Raw genomic sequence first — 19,946 nt, 5'->3', positions numbered from 1 at the left:
ATATACACACACACATGGCTTAATTAAAGAACTTCACTTTGGAAACTACTTTTAAATATTAAATACCAATTCTTAGTCTCATTTTCTAAAGGGCTAATGGGGAAATCAGGCATATTAATATTTCAATGTTAACACATTTCACAATTTGAAATCTTAGATCAACTTTGAAGATTTTCTTCACAATCCTATCAGAACTCTCCAAAATTTACATTGACTATATTCACAGTGCTCCTGACTATATCCACAAGGCTATCTTTTATCTTTTTTGTCTATCATCTCCATCACCTTTCTTTTGTTTTCCTTAAAACAATTTATTGATACATCTTATTTTTATATGGCTTTCATTTTTTTCCTAAGGCATTTGGGGTTAAGTTACTTGCCCAGGGTCACACAGTTAGGAAGTGTTAAGTGTCTGAAGCTGAATTTGAACTCAGGTCCTCCTGACTTCAGGGCTGGTGCTCTATCTACTGTGCCACAAAACTGCCCCATATTGCTTTCATTTTCAAATATTTCTCCTCCTCCTCTTATTCAGAAAACTATCAATTTTAGTTCAGAAAAAATAGAAATGTAATGAAATACTTTAGAAAGCTAACCAACACACAATCATATTTGACAGTCTATGCTGCATTACACATGTATGATCTATCTTTGGAAAGAAAGGAGAAAGTTCCATTTTCTTACTTTTTTTGGTTTTCTCTTTTTACCTTAAGGAATAGAGGTTTTTTTGAGGTTATTTAAATATTACAGTATTGATGCTATTTTCAACTGAATTTTTGCTAAAATATTCTTCAGTTTTACTGAAGTAATTTGTCCACAGTACTTCTTGAAGGATTAAATTAAAGAGAGGTGGTAATATGAATGGGTAGAGTAATTTACAACGAAGGTTTTTTTTTTGAAAAATTGAAGCTAATAAATATTTAACAACAATGTATCTCAGTTTCTCTATCTTTAAAATGATAATAATTATTTTTTCTTGTTCTAAAATATCAGGAGACTATGGGTAAGGAAGGATCATTTTCACAAAAGAGGATAGCTAAAATACTGGGATGCTAAACTCTCAGACCACTGAGTCACAAATCAGTTTCTAGTGGCATTTAGTCACTCATACTCTTTCCTCAACTTAGAAGAATAAAATTGCATGTTTTCCCTCAAATCATTATGCAAATTCATAAATTCCCAATGGGAGCCCCCCAATCCTAATATTAAACATAAAAATAATATTGTGTAGTACTTTGAGGTTTTAAAATGAAAGATAATATATAAGTTCATAATATTATTTTTCAAAATTATACTTAGTTTTCACAAAAAAATGTTGATCAGCCTACTTATAGAAAGTTCAAACTAACTATACAAGATAGTTTAATTTGAAAAGGTCTTATGAATATTACATAGACTTGCTCGAAACAAGGGAAAAACATTTAATGCTGTTCCACAGAGATAATGTGACAAGTAACCCTTTTTAGTTTAATTAAACAACTGTATTGTAGAATCATTTGAATTGTTCTTTTAAAGTAAATGAACAGTAGAGTTCAAGAATAAAATTAAATGTCAATACTTCAGAAAATGAATTAATGATAATTGTTAGAAATTATAGTCTAAGCATCATGTAGAACTGGCATGCAAAAAAGGATCCAAATTACTTTACAAAATTAAGTGGGGAGATACTTCAATCTATCTGGTTGCTATTTAATGATAAAATCTCTTTGATAGAATAAAAATAGCCAAGATAAAAAGGGTAAATTTAAATTCTATTTTCAAAAGAGAGGATATAAAATATCAGTGAAAAATGAAGAAATCACCTTTAATTTTACTTAGGATATAGACATTACTGGACACTATCAAATTTTATATGCTTTGTTTCATGTCTTCTTAAAAGCATCTTTTTAGGTAGAAAGACTATCCACTTGCTTTATTTCCCATATGAGGATAATTTTGAGTCCTGAAGATCAACATAATGCTATGTGATTATAATTACTGAAGCACTTACAGGAATTAATGAAACGTTCCACATTCTTTAGGTTGCTTGATGTTAGTAATTTCAGAATATAATAAAATCTTAAAGATCATTCATCTAACTCTTCCTTGAAGGAAGGAACCACTGACAGCCAAGAACTGGACCAAAATACAGGTGTGACCTAAGCAGAGCAAGAGACATTATTCATGGGAAATAGAAGTAGGAATGAAGAAAATTATTTGTTGAGAAAGAGGGAAAGTTACAGATTTCTTGAGCATAAAGTAAGAATAGGATGAAGGGGGAGGGAAAATGATAGAATTCTCTCCTGGAAAATATTTGTTTCATTGTCTTTTCAAATCAAAGTGGGACACTTTGAGAAAGGACAGTTAGTAGATGGATTTACAACTCTGGAAAATACTATTTATCCTAACCACAAAGAATGAACTTAGGGATTACCCATATTCACCTTTAGCTATGGGCAGACTGTATTTGAAATAAAATTCTTTCATTCCTTTTCTTTTGCCAGGAAACTGAAAATCCATAAAATTGTGCTGAAATGCTCAAACTGGCTCAGCTACTTTAAGAAATAGGAAATCAACATTGCTCTATGTTAGGCTGGAATAAAATCTATTAATGTTTCCATTAATGAATATAAAAGAAAGTAGTATGGGGTGATTAAAGCTAGTATTTACATTTTTTAAAATTTTGCGTTATTTTTGGTCTAAACTTCAAATTTCATTGATGTAGGAAGCTACCAGAGAAAAAAATCTCTGTACTAATATATAAACACACATCAAAGAAAAAGACATTAAGGGGTGGAAAAAGATCTGTACTGGAAAAAGAGAAAAGGGAAGGTATAATTAGTTCATACCAAGAGGCTCAAGAGATCTATTACAACACAAGGGAAAAGGGAGGGGAATGAGCATTGTCTGAAGTTTGATCTCATCAATTTTGGCTCTAAGAGGAAATGAGTTAATCATTCAGTTGGATACAGAAAATTTATTTAATCCTATAAAGAAATAGGTAGAGAAAGAGGAAAAGAAAAGAGAAGGATAGGATAGAAGGGAGGCAGAAACACTAGTAAAAAAGCCAAGAGAAACAGAAAGGGCTGATAGAAGACAAGTGGGTTAAAAACACTACTAAGAGAAGGGGGGAGGGATGATGGAGATAAGGTAGTAGGTTGGGTGAGTAAAAAAAAAACACAACACTAAGGACTGAGTGAAAAGAGAGAACAAAAGTATATACAGTGGAGAAAATAGGATAGAAATACAAAGCAGGTAATCATAACTGTTAATGTACGTGGGATGAACTGTCCAACAACATGGAAGCAAATAACAGAGTGGATTAAAAAACAGAATCGTACAATATGTTGTTTATAAGAAGAACATTTAACACAGAGAAACACATACAGAATAAAGATAAAAGGGCTGGAACAGAATTTATTATGCTGAAGTTAAAAAAAGTAGGTGTAGTAATTTTCATCTCAGATAAAGTAAAAGTAAAAATAGATCTTATTAAAAAAGATAAGGAGGAAAAGTACATCTTGATAAAGAGACCAGTAAAAAATTAAATAGCAATTATACTAAATGTATATATCCCAAGTGGTAGAGCAGCTAAATTCCTAGAGTAGATTTTAACCCAATTAAACAAAGAAATAGACAAAAAAACTATTCTTGGAGGGGGGACCTCAACCTTCCCCTTTCAGAATTGGACAAATCTAAACTCAAAATAAACAAGGAAGAAACTAGGGAGTTTAAAAGGATCCAAGAACACATAGATATGTCAGACCTCTGGAGAAAATTGAATAGAGACTGAAAGGAACACACCTTTTTCTTGGCAGTACAGGGTACCTACAAAAACTGACTATATTAGGGCATAAAAACCTCACAATCAAATGTAAAAAGGCAGAAATAGTAAATGATTCTTTTTCATACCACAATGCAATAAAATTATATTCAAAGAAGGGCCAGGAAAAGACAGACTAAAAACCAATTGAAAATTAAATAACCTAATTCTAAAGAATGAATGAGTCAAACAACAAACCACAGAAACAATTCATAATTTCATTCAACAAAATGACAATAATGAGATAACATATGGGAGACAAAACTATGGGATACAGCCAAAGAAGTTCTTGGGGTAAATTTGTACTTTACCCCAGCTACATAAATAAAATATAGAAAGAAGAGATCAATGAATTAGGCATGCAACTAAAAAAAGGTAGAAAAAGAACAAATTAAAAAGTCCCAATTAAATAACAAATATAAATTTTGAAACTCAAAAAAGAGATTAATGAAATATAGACTAAAAGACTGTTGAACTAATAAAACTAAGATTTGGTTTTATCAAAAAAAAACTAACAAAATAGATAAACTTTTGATTAATTTGATCATAGGAAAGAAAAAAAAAACAAATCACCAGCATCAAAAATGAAAGGGGTGAACTCACCACCAATGAAAAAGAAAGTAAAGCAATAATGAGGAAATATTTTGTCCAAATTTATGGCAGCATGTCTGATAATCTGATCAAATGGATGAATATTTATAAAAATATAAATTGCCCTGGTTAAAAGAGAAAATAAAATACTTAAATAGTCCCATTTTACAAAAAGAAATTGAACAAATCATTAATAAACTCCCTAAGAAAAATTTCTTTAGGGCCAGATGGATTCACAAATGAATTCTACCAAACATTTAAAGAATAATTAATTCCAATACTAAGTAAACCATTTGCAAAAATAAAGAAGGAAAATGGCCAGGTTTCTTCTATGACACAAATATGGTACTGACACCTAAGCCAAGAAGGGCCAAAACAGAGAAAGAAAATTACAGACCAATCTCTCTAATGATTATTGATGGAAAATTTTAAATAAAATATTAACAAATACATTACAATAACTTATACCAGGAATACAGAGCTGGTTCAATATCAGGAAAATTATTATCTTAATCAACCATATTAATAACAAAACCAACAAAAATCATATGATAATTTTCTTAGATGCAGAAAAAGCTTTTGACAAAATATGGTACCCATTCCTAATAAAACACTAGAGAATATAGGGACTAGAAATTTTGGTTTTAGCAATAAGAAAAGAAAAAGAAATTAAAAGAATTAGAATAGACAATGAGGAAATAAAACTATCACTCTGCAAATATGTTGATATACTTAGAGAATCTTAGAAAATCATCCAAAAATCTACTGGAAACAATTCACAGCTTTAGCAAACTTGAAGTATATAAAATAAGCCCACAGAAATCATTATATATATATATAATGATTATATATATATATATATATATATATATATATATATATATATATATATATATTACTGACAAAGAAAGAGAAATTCCATTTAAGATTACTGTAGACAAAATAAAATAAAATATTTGGAGGACTACTTGTCAAGACAAACCCAAGAATTATATGAACATAATTATTAAACACTTCTCATACAAATAAAGTCAGATCTAAACAATTAGAAAACTATCAATTGTTCATGGCCAGGCCAAGTTAATATAATAAAATGACAATTCTGTTTAAATTGATCTACCTATTCAGTGTTGTACCAATCAAACTGCCAAAAATATTATTATATAGAACTAGAAAAAATAATAACAAAATTCATCTGGAAGAAGAAAAGACCAAGAATATCAAAGGAATTTATGAAAAAAATATGAAAAATGTGTTGGCTTAGCAGAACCAAGCCCAAAACTTTGTAATAAAGCAGCAGTCATTAAAACCATTTGGTACTGGTTAAGAAATAGAGTGGTGGATCAGTGGAATAGATTAGATACATATGACATAATATTTGATAAATCCCCAAACTCCAGCTTCTGGAATAAGAACTTACTATTTGACAAAAAATTGCTGAGAAAAGTGGAAAATAATGTCAGAAAATTGGTATAGATGTACATCTCATACCCCATACCAAAATAAGGTCAAAATGGATACATGATTTGGGCATGAAGGATGATACCTTAAACAAATTAGGAGAACAAGGGATAATTTACCTATCAGATCTTCGGAAAAGGGAGAAATTCATGACCGAAGAAGAACTAGAGAATGTTATAAAAGGCAAAGTGGACAATTTTGATTATATTAAATTAAAAAGGTTTTGCACAAACAATACCAACTGAAACAAGACTAAAATGGAAGTACAAAGCTGGGAAATTTTTTTAAAGACAGTATTTCTGACAATTTCTAACATCTATAAAATATATAAAGAACTGTATTAAATTTATGAGAATACAAGTCATTTCTCAATGAGAAATAGTCAAACAATACAAAAATTTTCAGATAACAAAATTAAAGCCATCTATACTTATATGAAAAAATGTTCCAAATCACTATTTATTAGAGAAATGCAAATTATAACCACTCTGAGATATCACCTCACATCTCTCAGATTGGCTAAAATGTCAGGAAAAGATAATGATAAATGTTGGAGGGGATGTGGGAAAACTGGTATACTAATGGAGAAGTTGTGAAATAATCTAACCATGTTAGAAAGTAATCTGGAGCTATGTCCAAAGTGCTCTAAAACTATGGATGTCCTTTGTTATAGCAGTGCCATTACTGAGTCTGTATCCCAAGGATATCAAAAAAGCAAAGGATCCAGATGGGTAAAAATGTTTGTAGCAGCTTTTTTTAATGGTTGCAAAGAATTGGAAAAGGAATGGATGACCATCAATTGGAGAATGGCTGAACAAACTGTGGTGTATGAAGGTAATGGAATATTATTATTCTATTACAAATGATGAACAAGCTGATTTTAGAAAGGCTTGGAAATACTTACATGAACTGATGCTAAGCAAAACAAGGAGAACCAGGAATACATTGTACATAATAATAGCAAGAATGTGTGATGATCAACTATGAAAGACTCAGTTCTTCTCTGTGATTCGGTCATCCAAAGCAATTCCAATTGACTTTGGACAGAAAATGCCATCTACATCCAGAAAAAGAACTAAGGAGACTGAATGTAAATCAATACAAGCTATGCTCACTTCTTTTTTTCTTTTTTTTTTTTTAAATCTCTCCCATGGTTTTCCCTTTTGCTCTGATTTTTCTCTCCCAATATGATTTATAAAGTAATGTGTGTTAAAATTAAATAAAAAAAGAACAGAAGAACCTTGGGGACAACTGGAGATCAGAAGAAAGATCCCACAATGGAGTTTTCCTGGTGTAAAGTATAAGTAGCTCCAGACTAGCTCCATAGAAACAAGGAGTTCTCTCTTTGGAGGGATACTCAGTCAGCACCCCATGAACTTTCACCTCCCTGACTTTAGATCTTAGTCCAGGAAGACTGAGAGAATTTCTGTGGATAAAAGGCTGCCAGACTGAGCTATACTGCTGAGAGGGGTCGCTGGGCAAGATGGATTCAGAACACCCTGTGAGTGCAGAAGCAGTAGGTCAAGGTAGGTGTTTGCTGTTAGCACACAAGGATGAAGTTTTTGGTTTGTTGTTCCAGGTCAGAGGAGACTACAGAAGTAAAATCAGAGGCATATCCTTCTCACTCCATAATTAGAGGTATTTACATTAATAGTTCTCATTTATAAAAAGAAATGTACAGGTAAAAAAGAAAGAACTCAACTATAAAAACTAACTCTGATGATAGAGAAGACCAGGATTCATCTTCAGAGAAGGAAAGTGAAGTAAAAAACATCCTCTTCTATCCAAAGAGTAATGTTAAATGGCTACCTACCCAGAAATAATTTTAGAGGAATTCAAAAAAGATTTTAAAAATCAAATGAGAGAGACTGAGGAAAACAAACAAGCAAAAAGAAAAAGTTTAAGAAAAACAAGATAATGAAAAAAAGTTAACTTACTAGAAAAGAAGATGAAGAATCTTAGAGAAGAAAACAACTCTTTGAAAATTAGAATTGGGCAAGGGGAAGCCAATGAAGGTATAAGAGACCAAGATATAACAAAATAAAAATATAAAAAATGAAGATATAGAAAAGATTGTGAAACATCTTATAAGAAAAACAACAGTTCTGGAGAACAGATCAAGAAGAGAAAATATTATAATAATTTGAGTACCTGAAATCTGTGACCAAAAAAAGAAGCTTGGAGATTAATACAAGAAATAATCAAATACAATTGTCCTTGAGTGAGAGAACATGAGAGGAAAGTAGAAATAGAAAAAATAGCCATCTATCTATACATATATATTAATATATACATATCTGCATATGCAGATATGTATATATTAATATATATGTATAGATAGATGGCTATATATAGGATATATAGATAGATACAGGTGTGTATACATATATGTGTGTGTGTTATGCTTCTATGGACTACTCTAACCTGATAGCTCCTCTTTGAGCTACTCTTAATGCCCATTTGTCAATGGCATGGCTAGGCCACACTTACCCGTCTTCAGACACCAATCCGGCTCCCACAGAGACAGACCACCAGGAGGTAGGGGTGAAGCGAAAGAGAACTTTATTCTTAGCACATATTTATACCCCCCTAAGAATCTGGGGGAAGGGGAGGCCCTCTAGGAACCTGGCATAATGGGATTGGCCCGAGAAGAAGGAGGGAGGCATGCTAGGCTTTGAGAGCCCTAAGGAAGGAGACATGGTACCTGGGGTCAGACACCGTCTCCTGGAGCTATGCCCCACCTTCACGTAGGACTTGCCTGCGCTTCGGTACCTCTCATCCCTCAGGTCCTCCCACATACCTTGAACTGCATTCCTTGCTTCTAGAGGCTTTTTAACCCTTACATGTATGTAGATGTGTGTGTGTGTGTGTATGTGTGTGTGTGTGTATGTGTGTGTATCTTCATGTTTAACTGTAGCCTGCTTGGAGGAAGTGGAAGGGATGAAAAGGGAAAAAAGAATAAAGTAAAAAGTGCACAGTAGAGAACAAAAGAGTAATCTACAAGGAAGCAAAGAAAAAATGGATTGTCACAAATTCAATCTTCTTATATATGCTCTCATGAAATAGAAATTTATTCTTATTTTGAATTCTCACAGATGTTCTACTGAGCACATGGCAATGCTTTCTTTTCTTCTTTTCTGTCTTTTTCTAATTTATTTTCTTATTTTGTATTTAGTTTTAAATAAATTTTTTTAAAAAATAAATTAAGAAAAAAAAGTCATTTCTGTCACCATCACTCCATTGGCCTTGTCTTTAAAGTCCTCAAAATAATTTTATCATTAATTTCAGGGTTTTTTTTTTTGAATCAATCTTCATCCTTGTTGGATCCTGAAGGCCCACAAAACAAAGTTTTTGTTTTTACTATAGTCTGGCCCTCCAACAGTCTGAGGAACAGTGAACTGGCCCCCTATTTAAAAAAGTTTGAGGACCCCTGTAAATAGACCCTTCCTTCTTATCATATTGAATCTCCTCCCTTGGCTTGAAGAATAGTATCTTCTCCTTTTTGTTTTTGTTTTTTTGTTGTTGTTGTTTTTTGTTTTTACAAGAGAACCTTTTCTGTCCACTTAACTTGATGTTCACATTCTTCTTGACTTTTTAATCAGTGATGTGCTTTTAAATATTTTACAGCTGGCTCCTTGGGAGAAAATCTATACATAATACTTTTAATTTAATTTGCACTATTAATATGTTCTCCATCATTTTATTATTATTATTATTATTATTATTAACCACAGATAATTGGCAAAACATCAAATCAAGTCCTGATACATATATGCTTGTTTCCAAATGAAAATGGTTTATTGTATTCTAGCTGGCTGCAACACATCTCTGCTTTTCATTTGGTTAGTCTTTGAAGGTCTTTTTTAGGAGTTTTGGTTTTAAGTTCTCTCTCCTTTAATAATTTTCATTCATTTCTATAATTTGAGCTACCATTTCTAAGTGGTGTGGTAAAATGGATTAGATTTAGAATCAGAAAAACCCGAGTTCAAAGACTATAACAACAGCTTACTTGCTGTGGAGTTGTGGTTATGAAGTGCATAGTATATTTTGGATATTAGACTTTTATAAGAGAAATTTAATATAAAGATTTCCCCCAGCCTTCTCCCTTTTTATTCTAATTAAATTAATTTCACTCACACAAAAGTTTTTACGTAACTATAAAATGACCATTCTAACTTTTCTGGTTATTATTAACCTTCATTTGGTTAAAATTTTATCTTCTAGCCATTTCTGTGAAAGGTACCTGATCTGGTTTTCTTCTAAATTTTTTTAAAAAATGGTACAGCCTTTAAAATTCAGTTCACATAGCCATTTTGAATTTTTCATGGCATGAGGTATAACACTGGTTTAAACTTAATTTCTGCAAGACATTTTTTGAGTTTTATCAATGTTTTTGTCGACTAGAGACTTTTTTTTCCCCTAGGTTACATGTTTAAGTGTTTGTCATCTATAGGATTACTGAGTACAAATGTTAGAAAAAAAGCACAATTAAGCATATTCAAACAAAAACATTACAAACCACATGGCTATGTCAATAGATGCAAAAAGGCCTTTGACAAAGTACAACATTAATTTATACTAAACAAAACATAGGCATAGAAGTTTCTTTTTATAATAGTATTAAAAAGTATTTTTTAAAACAAAAGCTAGCATTTTATGAAAGGAAAAACTTTAGAAATATTCCCACTTATAGAAATGAAGCAAACATGTATCCATTCCCTTGTTGTTGTTATTGTTGTTCAATTGTGTTTAACCCATCATGAGTTTTGTCATTTGGGATTTTCTTGGAAGATATGGAGTGTATGCCATTTCCTTTTCTAGTTCACTTTACAGATGAGGAATCAGGCAAACAAGATTAAATGACTTACTCAGAATCACACTGTCAGTAAGTATCTGAGGCTTGGACTCAGGAAAATGACTCTGACTCCAAACCTGAAATTCTTCAGGCTGTGCCACCTAGCAGCCTGATCCTTTCCCTAATTGTTCAGAAATATGAATATGAAAAAATTATAAAAAATTAAATGCAAAAGATAGGCAAAGAGGACAGAGATCTATCACTTTTTGCTGATTACTTGAAGGTTTACTTAGAAAATTCTAGAGGATCAAGAAAGATATTCTATGATATGACCCTTAATAGTTTGAAAAAAATTTTAGGATACAAAATAAACCCACAAGAATAAGCACCATTTTTATATAATAATCAATTAAAGTAACAATAACAAGTATTTATTTACCATAAAATAAAATCCACAAGTCTAAATAACCAGATTTCATAAAATATCTGGGATTCAGTTTTTCAAAGCACATTAAATTCCTGTAAATATAGATAGAATCAAGACCTGCAGTTATATTGGCATAGGCAACTTCTGGGGAGAAAAATCCCTCTACCAAGAGAGTTCCACATCTTCTCTGTAAAGAACAACAAGTAACAGGAAGAATAATCAGCATACATAGTTGGGGTACACTCATATAATAAAATTTGCAATGCTGCCAAAATGAATTCATACATTTAGTGCCATGTTAATTTAGTAATTTAGAAATGGTACTTTAAATTATAGAAGTGAATGAAAATTACCAAAGGAAAGAGGGTTTAAAGAGAAAAACTCCTACAAAAGACCTTTGAAGACTAACCAAATTAAAAACAGAAGTTGCTGCAGCCAGCTAGAGCTCAATGAAAGCATTTTCATTTTGGAAATAGAGGTATTCTTTATAGAAATAGACAAAACAAATTATTTGGAAGAATAAAAGAGCTTGATTATCAAGGAAAACAATGAATAAAGATTCCAGAGTGAAGGTGACAGTAGCAGTTCTAGATGTAAATATATATTATAAAGTTGTCATCAGAAAAAAAATTATTTTCTGGTTAAAAGAATAGAAATGGAAAAGATACAAGGCTTAGTCTCTTTTATATAGCTATTCTTAAGGATGCAACTAAGAACCTATAGATGATGGTGTTGGAATACAGTTATATAAGGAAAACATTAAAAAAACTCTATGAGGATCAACTATATTTGATCACTCAGAAACTCTTATATTTCAAAACTATTACTCTTGCATGCTGGTAACTATACTTCTGACATACAAAATTCTAGAGATATTGGATTGCCTGGCAGAGTCAGCACAGAATTCTGAACCATGAGGCTGAAAAAGATATCAATGCACCAGGTGGATCCAGTGAGTTTGAATACAGTACTAAAGACTTTGTTGGCAAGATGAAAATGAAGCTGCTATTCCATTCTGCTACCCAGGCAGCATTCTGGACATGTGTACAAAAGAAAAATGGAAACAAATCAACAAGGCCAGCATGTCCTTTGAGAACCAGCAAGCGTATGGGAACAGTGTGATATTAAGCTCCAGGTGCACTGTAAGCCTCCAGAATAAATATTTAGCTTCTTTCCACAAGCCATTCTTAAAGTTAAAAGAAAAGAGACTATTCAGCATATGGAATGTCTTCCCCAAAGAAGTTGCAAACAAAATACAAATAATGAAGTATTAACTCATGGATAATAGATCTATAATGGCAAATTAAGAAGCAATAAATGTTCAGAAGGTATGACCTTTGAGAATAAAACTCTAGTCTCTGAATTCTTTGTGCTACATTTTGGAAAAAGTGAGAGTAGATATGAGTTGGACATGAGTTCAACCAACCAAGGTTGGCAATCAAGATGATAAAGAAAATCCTTTAAGTATATGTCATGCGATGAGTAATTGATACAAAGTTGATATTTAGCCTAGAAGAAGTATTAGAATTGTACTGCTTGATTAGAAGACTGAGCAGGAGACAATTATAAAGTTACAGAAGAAGGTAAATTGAAGCTTAATGTAAAGAAAATGTTCTAAAAGAGTTATCTAAAAAGTGTATATGATATTTCTTTGTTTTTAAAAGAATCTGCCTTCCTATAGCACCTATAGAACCTATATGCCCAGTATTATGCTAAGAATTTTATTTATGTTTTCTCATTTTATCCTTACAACATCTCCTATGAGGTAACAATAGCTAAACTTTATATAGTGCTTGCTATGTGTCAGGTACTGTGCTAAGTACTTTTCAATTATTATTGCATTTGATTCTCACAACAATCCTGGCAGGTAGGTGCTGTTATCATCTCCATTTTACTGGTATGGCAACTGATGCAAAGAGAGATTAAGAATTGACTTGCTCAGAATCACCATAGATTTTATGGAACTGGATTTGAACTCATGGCTTGCTGACTACAGTCCCAGCATTATATATATTGTGCTACCTATTTGCTTCAACACCAGTTGAGGAAAGTTTCTATAAGGAGATACATTATCTAATTCTAAAATATTTATCAATAAACAACATTTCCTCAACATAGTTTTTTGTTTGATGTAGATAATTCTTTGTAATGCATGCTAGTAACTATTTCCTCTAATAGTAAAATACCTGGCTGAATTTGACATTATCACTATAGGTGATATAAGATGAGGGAAGTAAATTGAGTTCTAGTCATAGAGAGCAATGAATGATTGACTAAGGATTATGGATTTTGTCCTTGAAACAATGGAGAGCCATTGAAGTATTCTGAGCAAGGTTATAGGATCCTGGGGAAAAATGATTCTGGATAAATGAGTTACTAGAAGTGTAACCTCCTTTAGTTTTAGTTTAAAAACATTTAGTCATTTTAGATGGAAATTTTTCTAAAATATCTTACATTCTCCTTTTTTAAAGATCATCTCAGGAACTATTAAAATATGTAGAGCTAAAAGTTTAATAATTGAAAAAAAAATTTAATTTGAAAAAAGAAATAGGTAGACTTGCTTGTCTTTATGCTAAATAGTCCCAGGCAGCTAATCTTTTCCAACTTTTTTTTTTTTTTACTACTTTCATTAATTATTTTAATACTGCCTATTTTAAGTCTTTCCTTCTCTCTAATATAATATTAATAATCTTCCTTGGACTTAGAAACTTGGAAAAGGGACTTATTGAAATTGTATTAAAATAAGAACAAATAGATTTTTAGTGAAGGCCTGGACATTGTTCTTTAATTCAACTGCATTAGTTTTAGGATAAACATATTACAACATTTATTTGTAATACTGTGTTCTATGATTAAAGACCAAAGTTGTCAATAAAAAATTCCTGATTTCTGACTTGTTTGCTTGTTTTCTAATTTTTGGAAATCTTTTTGATAGATGACATTTTTGTCAGCTGACTTCCTTAGTCCTTAGTCGAAATATTATGATAATCTGATTTAAGGTATTTTAATAAAAGACAATTAAAAGAAAAAAAGAATTTGTAATCTAAAAAGTTAATACACACATTATACATATGTTTTTATATTTGTATATGTATATACATGCTTATAAATTTGTATATAGTAAAACTGCTTTTATATATATGCATGTATATATAGAAACATATAATAAGCTAACATTTAACCCCTCTGAGACTTAAGATACTTTTCTATAATTGTAAATTACAGATAGTTATAGTAGGAATAGTGATGAGAAAAAGTCTGTGCGTTTATACAAATGAGGACAGGCCCAAAATATTGGTCTAATTTGTCTAATAATAACTTTCTTGTGGGCTGTTGGTTTCCTTGTTGTTCTTCACATATCCTATTCCATCTCTTGTCTGATTACTCTTACTAGCTACCTTCATTGGCTGGAACTATTTCCTTCCTCATCTCCGGCTCCTGTCTTCCTTCAAAACTTCGCTAAAATCCCATCTTCTGTAATAACTCCTTCTCAGTCCTTCCCAATATCTTTCCTCAGAAGCCCTCTTCATGTTTATCCTATAAATATCTTGCTTGTACATAGTTATTTATATGTTCTCTCCATTAGACTGAATTACTTGGGAGCAGGGACCAATTTTTTTTGTCTTTCTTTGTATACCCTTTGCTTACCACAGTACCTAACATTTGGAAGATTATTTATAAATGTTTATTGACTGATGACCAACTTGATTTTGGGGAAGTTATTCATAGTAATTTCAGTACATTGTAGATTGGCTATAATATGAGTAAGTATTGAATACAAGACGATGGATCTATGTTCAGTCTTGTACAAGGACACAGATCCTGGAATCATCAGAGGGTATAAATTCTCAATTATAACAGAAACTTATGGCATATATATTGGAGGTTGTATTATTTCTAGGTCCTGTCAATAAATTCACAAATATTTGAGCATTTCTGATATGTACTCTATGTACTTAAATGTTTTTTTCTACTCATAGTAAGGACTAAGGAAAGCCATTTATTTTTCTGGTCTTTTTTGTAACAAAAGAACAACTTTTTTGGAATAAAGAATAATATAAAGCATACTGCTCTTTAAAAATTATTTTTTAGGAAAACAGATAAAATGAGTTGTAGGGTATATGTATCTGTATATCAGCTTTCCCCCCTCACTCTTAATGAGCTCAACATACTCAGTATCTTAACCTGTTAGGAATCAGGAGATTGACAATTCTTGGTCTATAGGGCAAGACAAACAAAAAAAAATATAAGGTGGTGATGGTTATTTGGGTCCTACCTCTTCAGCCTTCCCCACATTACAAGTACACATCAAATTTCAAATCACTTTTTCTTGATGAACATTCTTTCTCAGATTCTTTGCTATGTACTGATTAAAATGAAAACCTTTGTTTTCAAATCAAGTTATATAAGTATATGAATTCCAAAAAAATAGTGTGGAGGGAGTGAATCTTAGAGAAAATCTATTTAGATTTAATGTAAACCATGATCAGAAATTGAAAGATTCATTGATCTCAAATAAGTTGATTTCCTTTCATTTACCCTACTTTACTCCTAAACTAGAATTAACTGTTGACTTGTAAAAACCTTTTGATCTCCAAAAATTCTTTGCATGTGCCCTTTTGGTTATTTGCTCAGCCTGAAAGTTATGCTTTTTCATGAGTTGTGAGTGCTGTCACAGAGAAGGTCAAGTCTGCTTAGAATCCAGAGTTTGATGGATGTTCTGTGTCCCTTGCTTAACTCCAAGTTCTCATCAAAGTTTCAAACTGCAAGAGTGAGGAAGTTTGTTTTATATTATTATTAAAAAAAAAAAAAAGAACTATGGAAAAAATAAACATCTCCAACCAGCTGTAATTCTAGACCTAATAAAAATCTGATTATTTGCTAATAAAGATCTGAGACTCAATATCTGGAAATGAGAGATAGTAGGAACCTTACAACTAAAATAGAATTGGGAGAACTTTTAAAAAAGAAAAAAAAGGGTATCAAGATATCAAGAGCCAGTTTATTTAAGAGAATGGAGTAGGTTGGCAGGTCAAAAACTAAACTAAACTAAAACAACTAAACTAACTAAAACAACCCTGATAGATCAGTTCTAATTTTAGGCTGACCAGCCTTGACAACAGCATCTTTAGAGAACACAGCATGTCTTATCAGCATGATATCAACAACAGAATTATTTTTTGTAAGGCAATAATCTGATGTTATAGCTGAGATTTGGAGTTTGAAATATTTATAGCTTTTAAGAAAAGAAGAATTCAGACCTCTCTTTTTCCTTTTTTCTTCTTGTTCTTTTCTATTTCCTTATAAAAAAGAGTGTACTACAGAAATAAAAGTATCACATAAATTATATTTTGCATATTTATGTGTTTACAAATTCTAGAAGGAGTACCTGTTAATGTTACCTCTGTATAATAAATCTTTTCATTTGGGAAAGAGATGAATTGAAGTGAGATGTTATCTAGAACAACCTAATTTTCTGCTGAAATTGGAAGGAGTACTTATTAATGTTACTTCTGTACAGTAAATCTTCTCATCTGGGAGAGGGATGAATTGAAGTGAGATGAAAATATATGTTTATTTGTATGTGTGTGTGTGTGTGTGTGTGTGTGTGTGTGTGTGTGTGTGGATGTGTGGATGTGTGTTTAGGTAAACCAAGATAATTTGTTGTTGAAATTGTCAATCTCAGACATAAAACAGCCTTAAAGTTTTAAAGTGTTTTATTTATATGCTATATTGATCATAATTGCATTACACATTGACATCTTCAGACATACTTCTAAGTTTTTAAAGTGAAATTGATGCTACAAACATGTCTTTCATTTTACATCATTATGAATTAATAATTCAAAGACTATACTGTCTTGTAACTTCATAAAAAATTATCTATAAGCAATATAGTGATTTACCATTTGGTATAAGCACTAAAAACAGCTTATTTAAGATGAAACTACTTGAGTTAATTTACAATTTGACGTTTAAGAATGAAAAATGGAAAACAAAAGATGGTACAGTTGGAAGAATGTTGGATTTGGAGTAAAAGAATGGTCAGATATGAGAGATGTTGTGAAGGCAGCAAGTATAAGATTCAGCAATTGATTTTATGTATAGATATAATATGGAATTTGAGTCATAAATTGAGGTGATTTTTTTCATTTTTATAGACCCCCAAAATATCTCTTTCAGGTTCTTCAAGTATCTTAAAAACATGATTTGACTTATATGGAATAAATTGATAAACTACTTTTTAAGGAAAACATTGTATAAAATGTGGAGTACAGCTCATACTATAAAAGATTGAGCTGCATAATTAGGCTATTGAATAAATATGGATTCAAATCCCACAATACTGACCTTTTAATCTCATTTTTAAAAAACATTTCAAGTGTCTAACATTGTAGTTTTCTATATTTGTGTGTCTGTTACAGGTAGGAGAGTTCCGAGCTCATGCTGCAGAATGGACCGCTAATGTTACAGCTGAGTTCAAGGAGACCCGAAGGCGTCTGAGTGTTGAGATTTATGACAAGTTTCAGCGGGCCACTTCCATTAAAAGGAAGCTTTCAGCAGAATTGGCAGTGAACCACAATCAAGAGCTGACCCCATGTAAGAGAACCCTGTCAGTTAACCATCTGACTAGTGAGAAGGATATCCTGCCTCCACTAATGAAGACTGACAGTATTTATCTGAATGGTTTAACACCTCATTGCCCAGGTGAAGAAATTGCTGTCATTGAGAACATTAAATAACCCACAGTTGGAATACTGGTTCTTTGAAAATCCTTGGTCTTAACCATGACTGAGGACTTTGGAATACTCTTTATAATTGATGCTGTTAGCATTTTTAAAGTGTGCATGAGCTCAAAAGAAAAAAAAAACACAAATACCCATTGTAGTCATCTACCACCAACAGAAATTGGGATTCTGAGCCAGCACTATATTTTGGAGATGCTTGTTGAATTGCACTCCTATCTTTGATAGGTAGTGGAACAAGCGATGTCTGATGCCTTTCTGTGCCCAGACTGTTTTTTTTTTCCTTTTCCTTATTTTTTTCCTAATGTGCCATAAGGCCTAAGAATGAATTCTAATTGTTTATTCTAATTATGTAGCTTTGAGGGATAAGTCCTTAACTTTTCAGGGTCTACCTAACTGAGCCTAGACACGGACCATTTATGGATGACAACATTTTTTTTGTAAATGGCAAGAAATTCTTATGCAGCCTTTTACCTAAGAAATTTCTGTCAGTGCCTTATCTTATGAAGAAACAGAACCTCTCTAGCTGTTGTATGATTTTTCTTCCCCTTGATCCCATCCTCTGTCCTGCTGCCCTGCTTCCCATGCCCCCAGTGCTTCGTGCATGGATACCCTACATTCCAGAAAGCAGTGTATGAAAGTAATTGAAGTGAGGATACCTGATGAGAGAATGGATAGTAAAAAGAGTAGATGGACATTGGAACAATGCTCAGTAACCCTAATTTTAAAGGCACTATATTTACAAAAGTTGGGAAAATGTCCCCTAAAATTTTTCTCTTCTTCAGGACCCACTAATAAAATAAACTTTTGTGTGATTATAGTCCAGATCATGGAATAGTTAAGTTCCATGGCAGGCCTCATTTTTGTGGAAGTTTTCAGAAATGACTCCATTTATCATCAAGTATTCCATAAAGGAGAAATAATCCACATGTAATAAATTATTTGACTGATGAAAGCACTCAATATTTTATTTTATTTAAGGTGATTTAAATTCATTGGTTTTGCTTAGCCAAAAATAGCAAAAACAAGTAAAAAGTGTGATTTTGAAGCATTTGCTAATAAACAGTTTACTTCTAGCATTTTTTTCTTTGATGTTTAAAAGGGTTGTGATTCAATGACCCTACTCCTGCTCCTGAACACAAGACAATGATACCACTGCCCCAGGAGGGCACAATCTTTCTACCCCGCATTGGGTGTTTCTTCTGGAGCTATGAACGAAAGGAGAGTAAAAGTGGAAACTGGTATCACTGTGACTTTGCACATTGAAAATGTAGATTGTAGGCATAATTCATCCCTGCCATAAGAGAGAAAAAGCTGTTATAGCACAATTTAAATACTGATAGCTGTTTTTAGATAGGAAAGGCTGATATTCAGAACTAAAACCTTTTTTAGTTAATTTTGTATCCTCTAGATTTGTGGATATTTCTAAGATTCAGAAGAAATGCTACAAAGGTACCCAGTAGATTACTAATTTTTTCCTTTATTTTCATATTTAAGCCTATTGTAGATAAAAATAAGTTGAAACATGATTGCCTAAAATAAAATTGGAAACAATGTATTGGGTTATGTCCAATGAGACTATCTTTAAAAAATATTGATGTTACAAAAGCCTGTTTTTCAAAAATAAAGATTTAAGCTAGAAGTGTAATTATCCAGTTAACTTGCTGAGGGTACTATTTTAAATTTAGCAAAATTAATACAAAAATTTTTAGGAGGCCAGGCGCTTTTAAAAAGGAAGCTACACCCATTTCCTCAGTAACTGTGTTCTGAAAGTTCATATGGTGAGATACAACTCTTGCCATGTATAAACTGTGAATTGTATGGAAAAAATAAAGTTTTTAATTAAAGTCAGCTTTTTTGAAGTCTCCTACTTGGTATTCTGATGATGAACAATTAAGTCTGTCTCTGTCCATATAGACACCTCAATAGAGCAAGTTGCATACTAATTTCATAGAGCTAAATGATAAATGAAAAGTGCTTGGCAATTTATCTTCCTTGTTATATTTGCATTATTTTTGGTAATCAAAATCTGGTAATTCTGTATTTAATGATGTAAGTAGGTATTTTAAGAGTAGAGTACATGAAAATAAAATAAATTTGTCCTAGGATATGATGTAGGATACATTC

General features: G+C 31.8%; 1 protein-coding gene across 5 annotated transcripts in view; it reads left to right on the top strand.

Moving 5' to 3' along the window:
• The window catches only part of KCNK2 (potassium two pore domain channel subfamily K member 2), a 291,790-nt gene extending 272,120 nt beyond the window's left edge, over positions 1–19,670 (top strand). For all 5 annotated transcript variants that reach the window (XM_051998361.1, XM_051998366.1, XM_051998364.1 and 2 more), the window contains exon 7: positions 17,499–19,670. In XM_051998361.1, the coding sequence (XP_051854321.1) occupies positions 17,499–17,816 (318 nt within the window). In that variant the 3' untranslated portion in view covers positions 17,817–19,670. The remainder of the gene's footprint in view (positions 1–17,498) is intronic.
• Positions 19,671–19,946: the final 276 nt, after the last annotated feature.

This window comes from Antechinus flavipes, chromosome 4, assembly GCF_016432865.1.
Source record: "Antechinus flavipes isolate AdamAnt ecotype Samford, QLD, Australia chromosome 4, AdamAnt_v2, whole genome shotgun sequence".
Taxonomy (NCBI): Eukaryota; Metazoa; Chordata; class Mammalia; order Dasyuromorphia; family Dasyuridae; genus Antechinus; species Antechinus flavipes.
The sequence above is the reverse complement of the archived record's forward strand: the minus strand, read 5'-3'. Positions and strand labels throughout refer to the sequence as shown.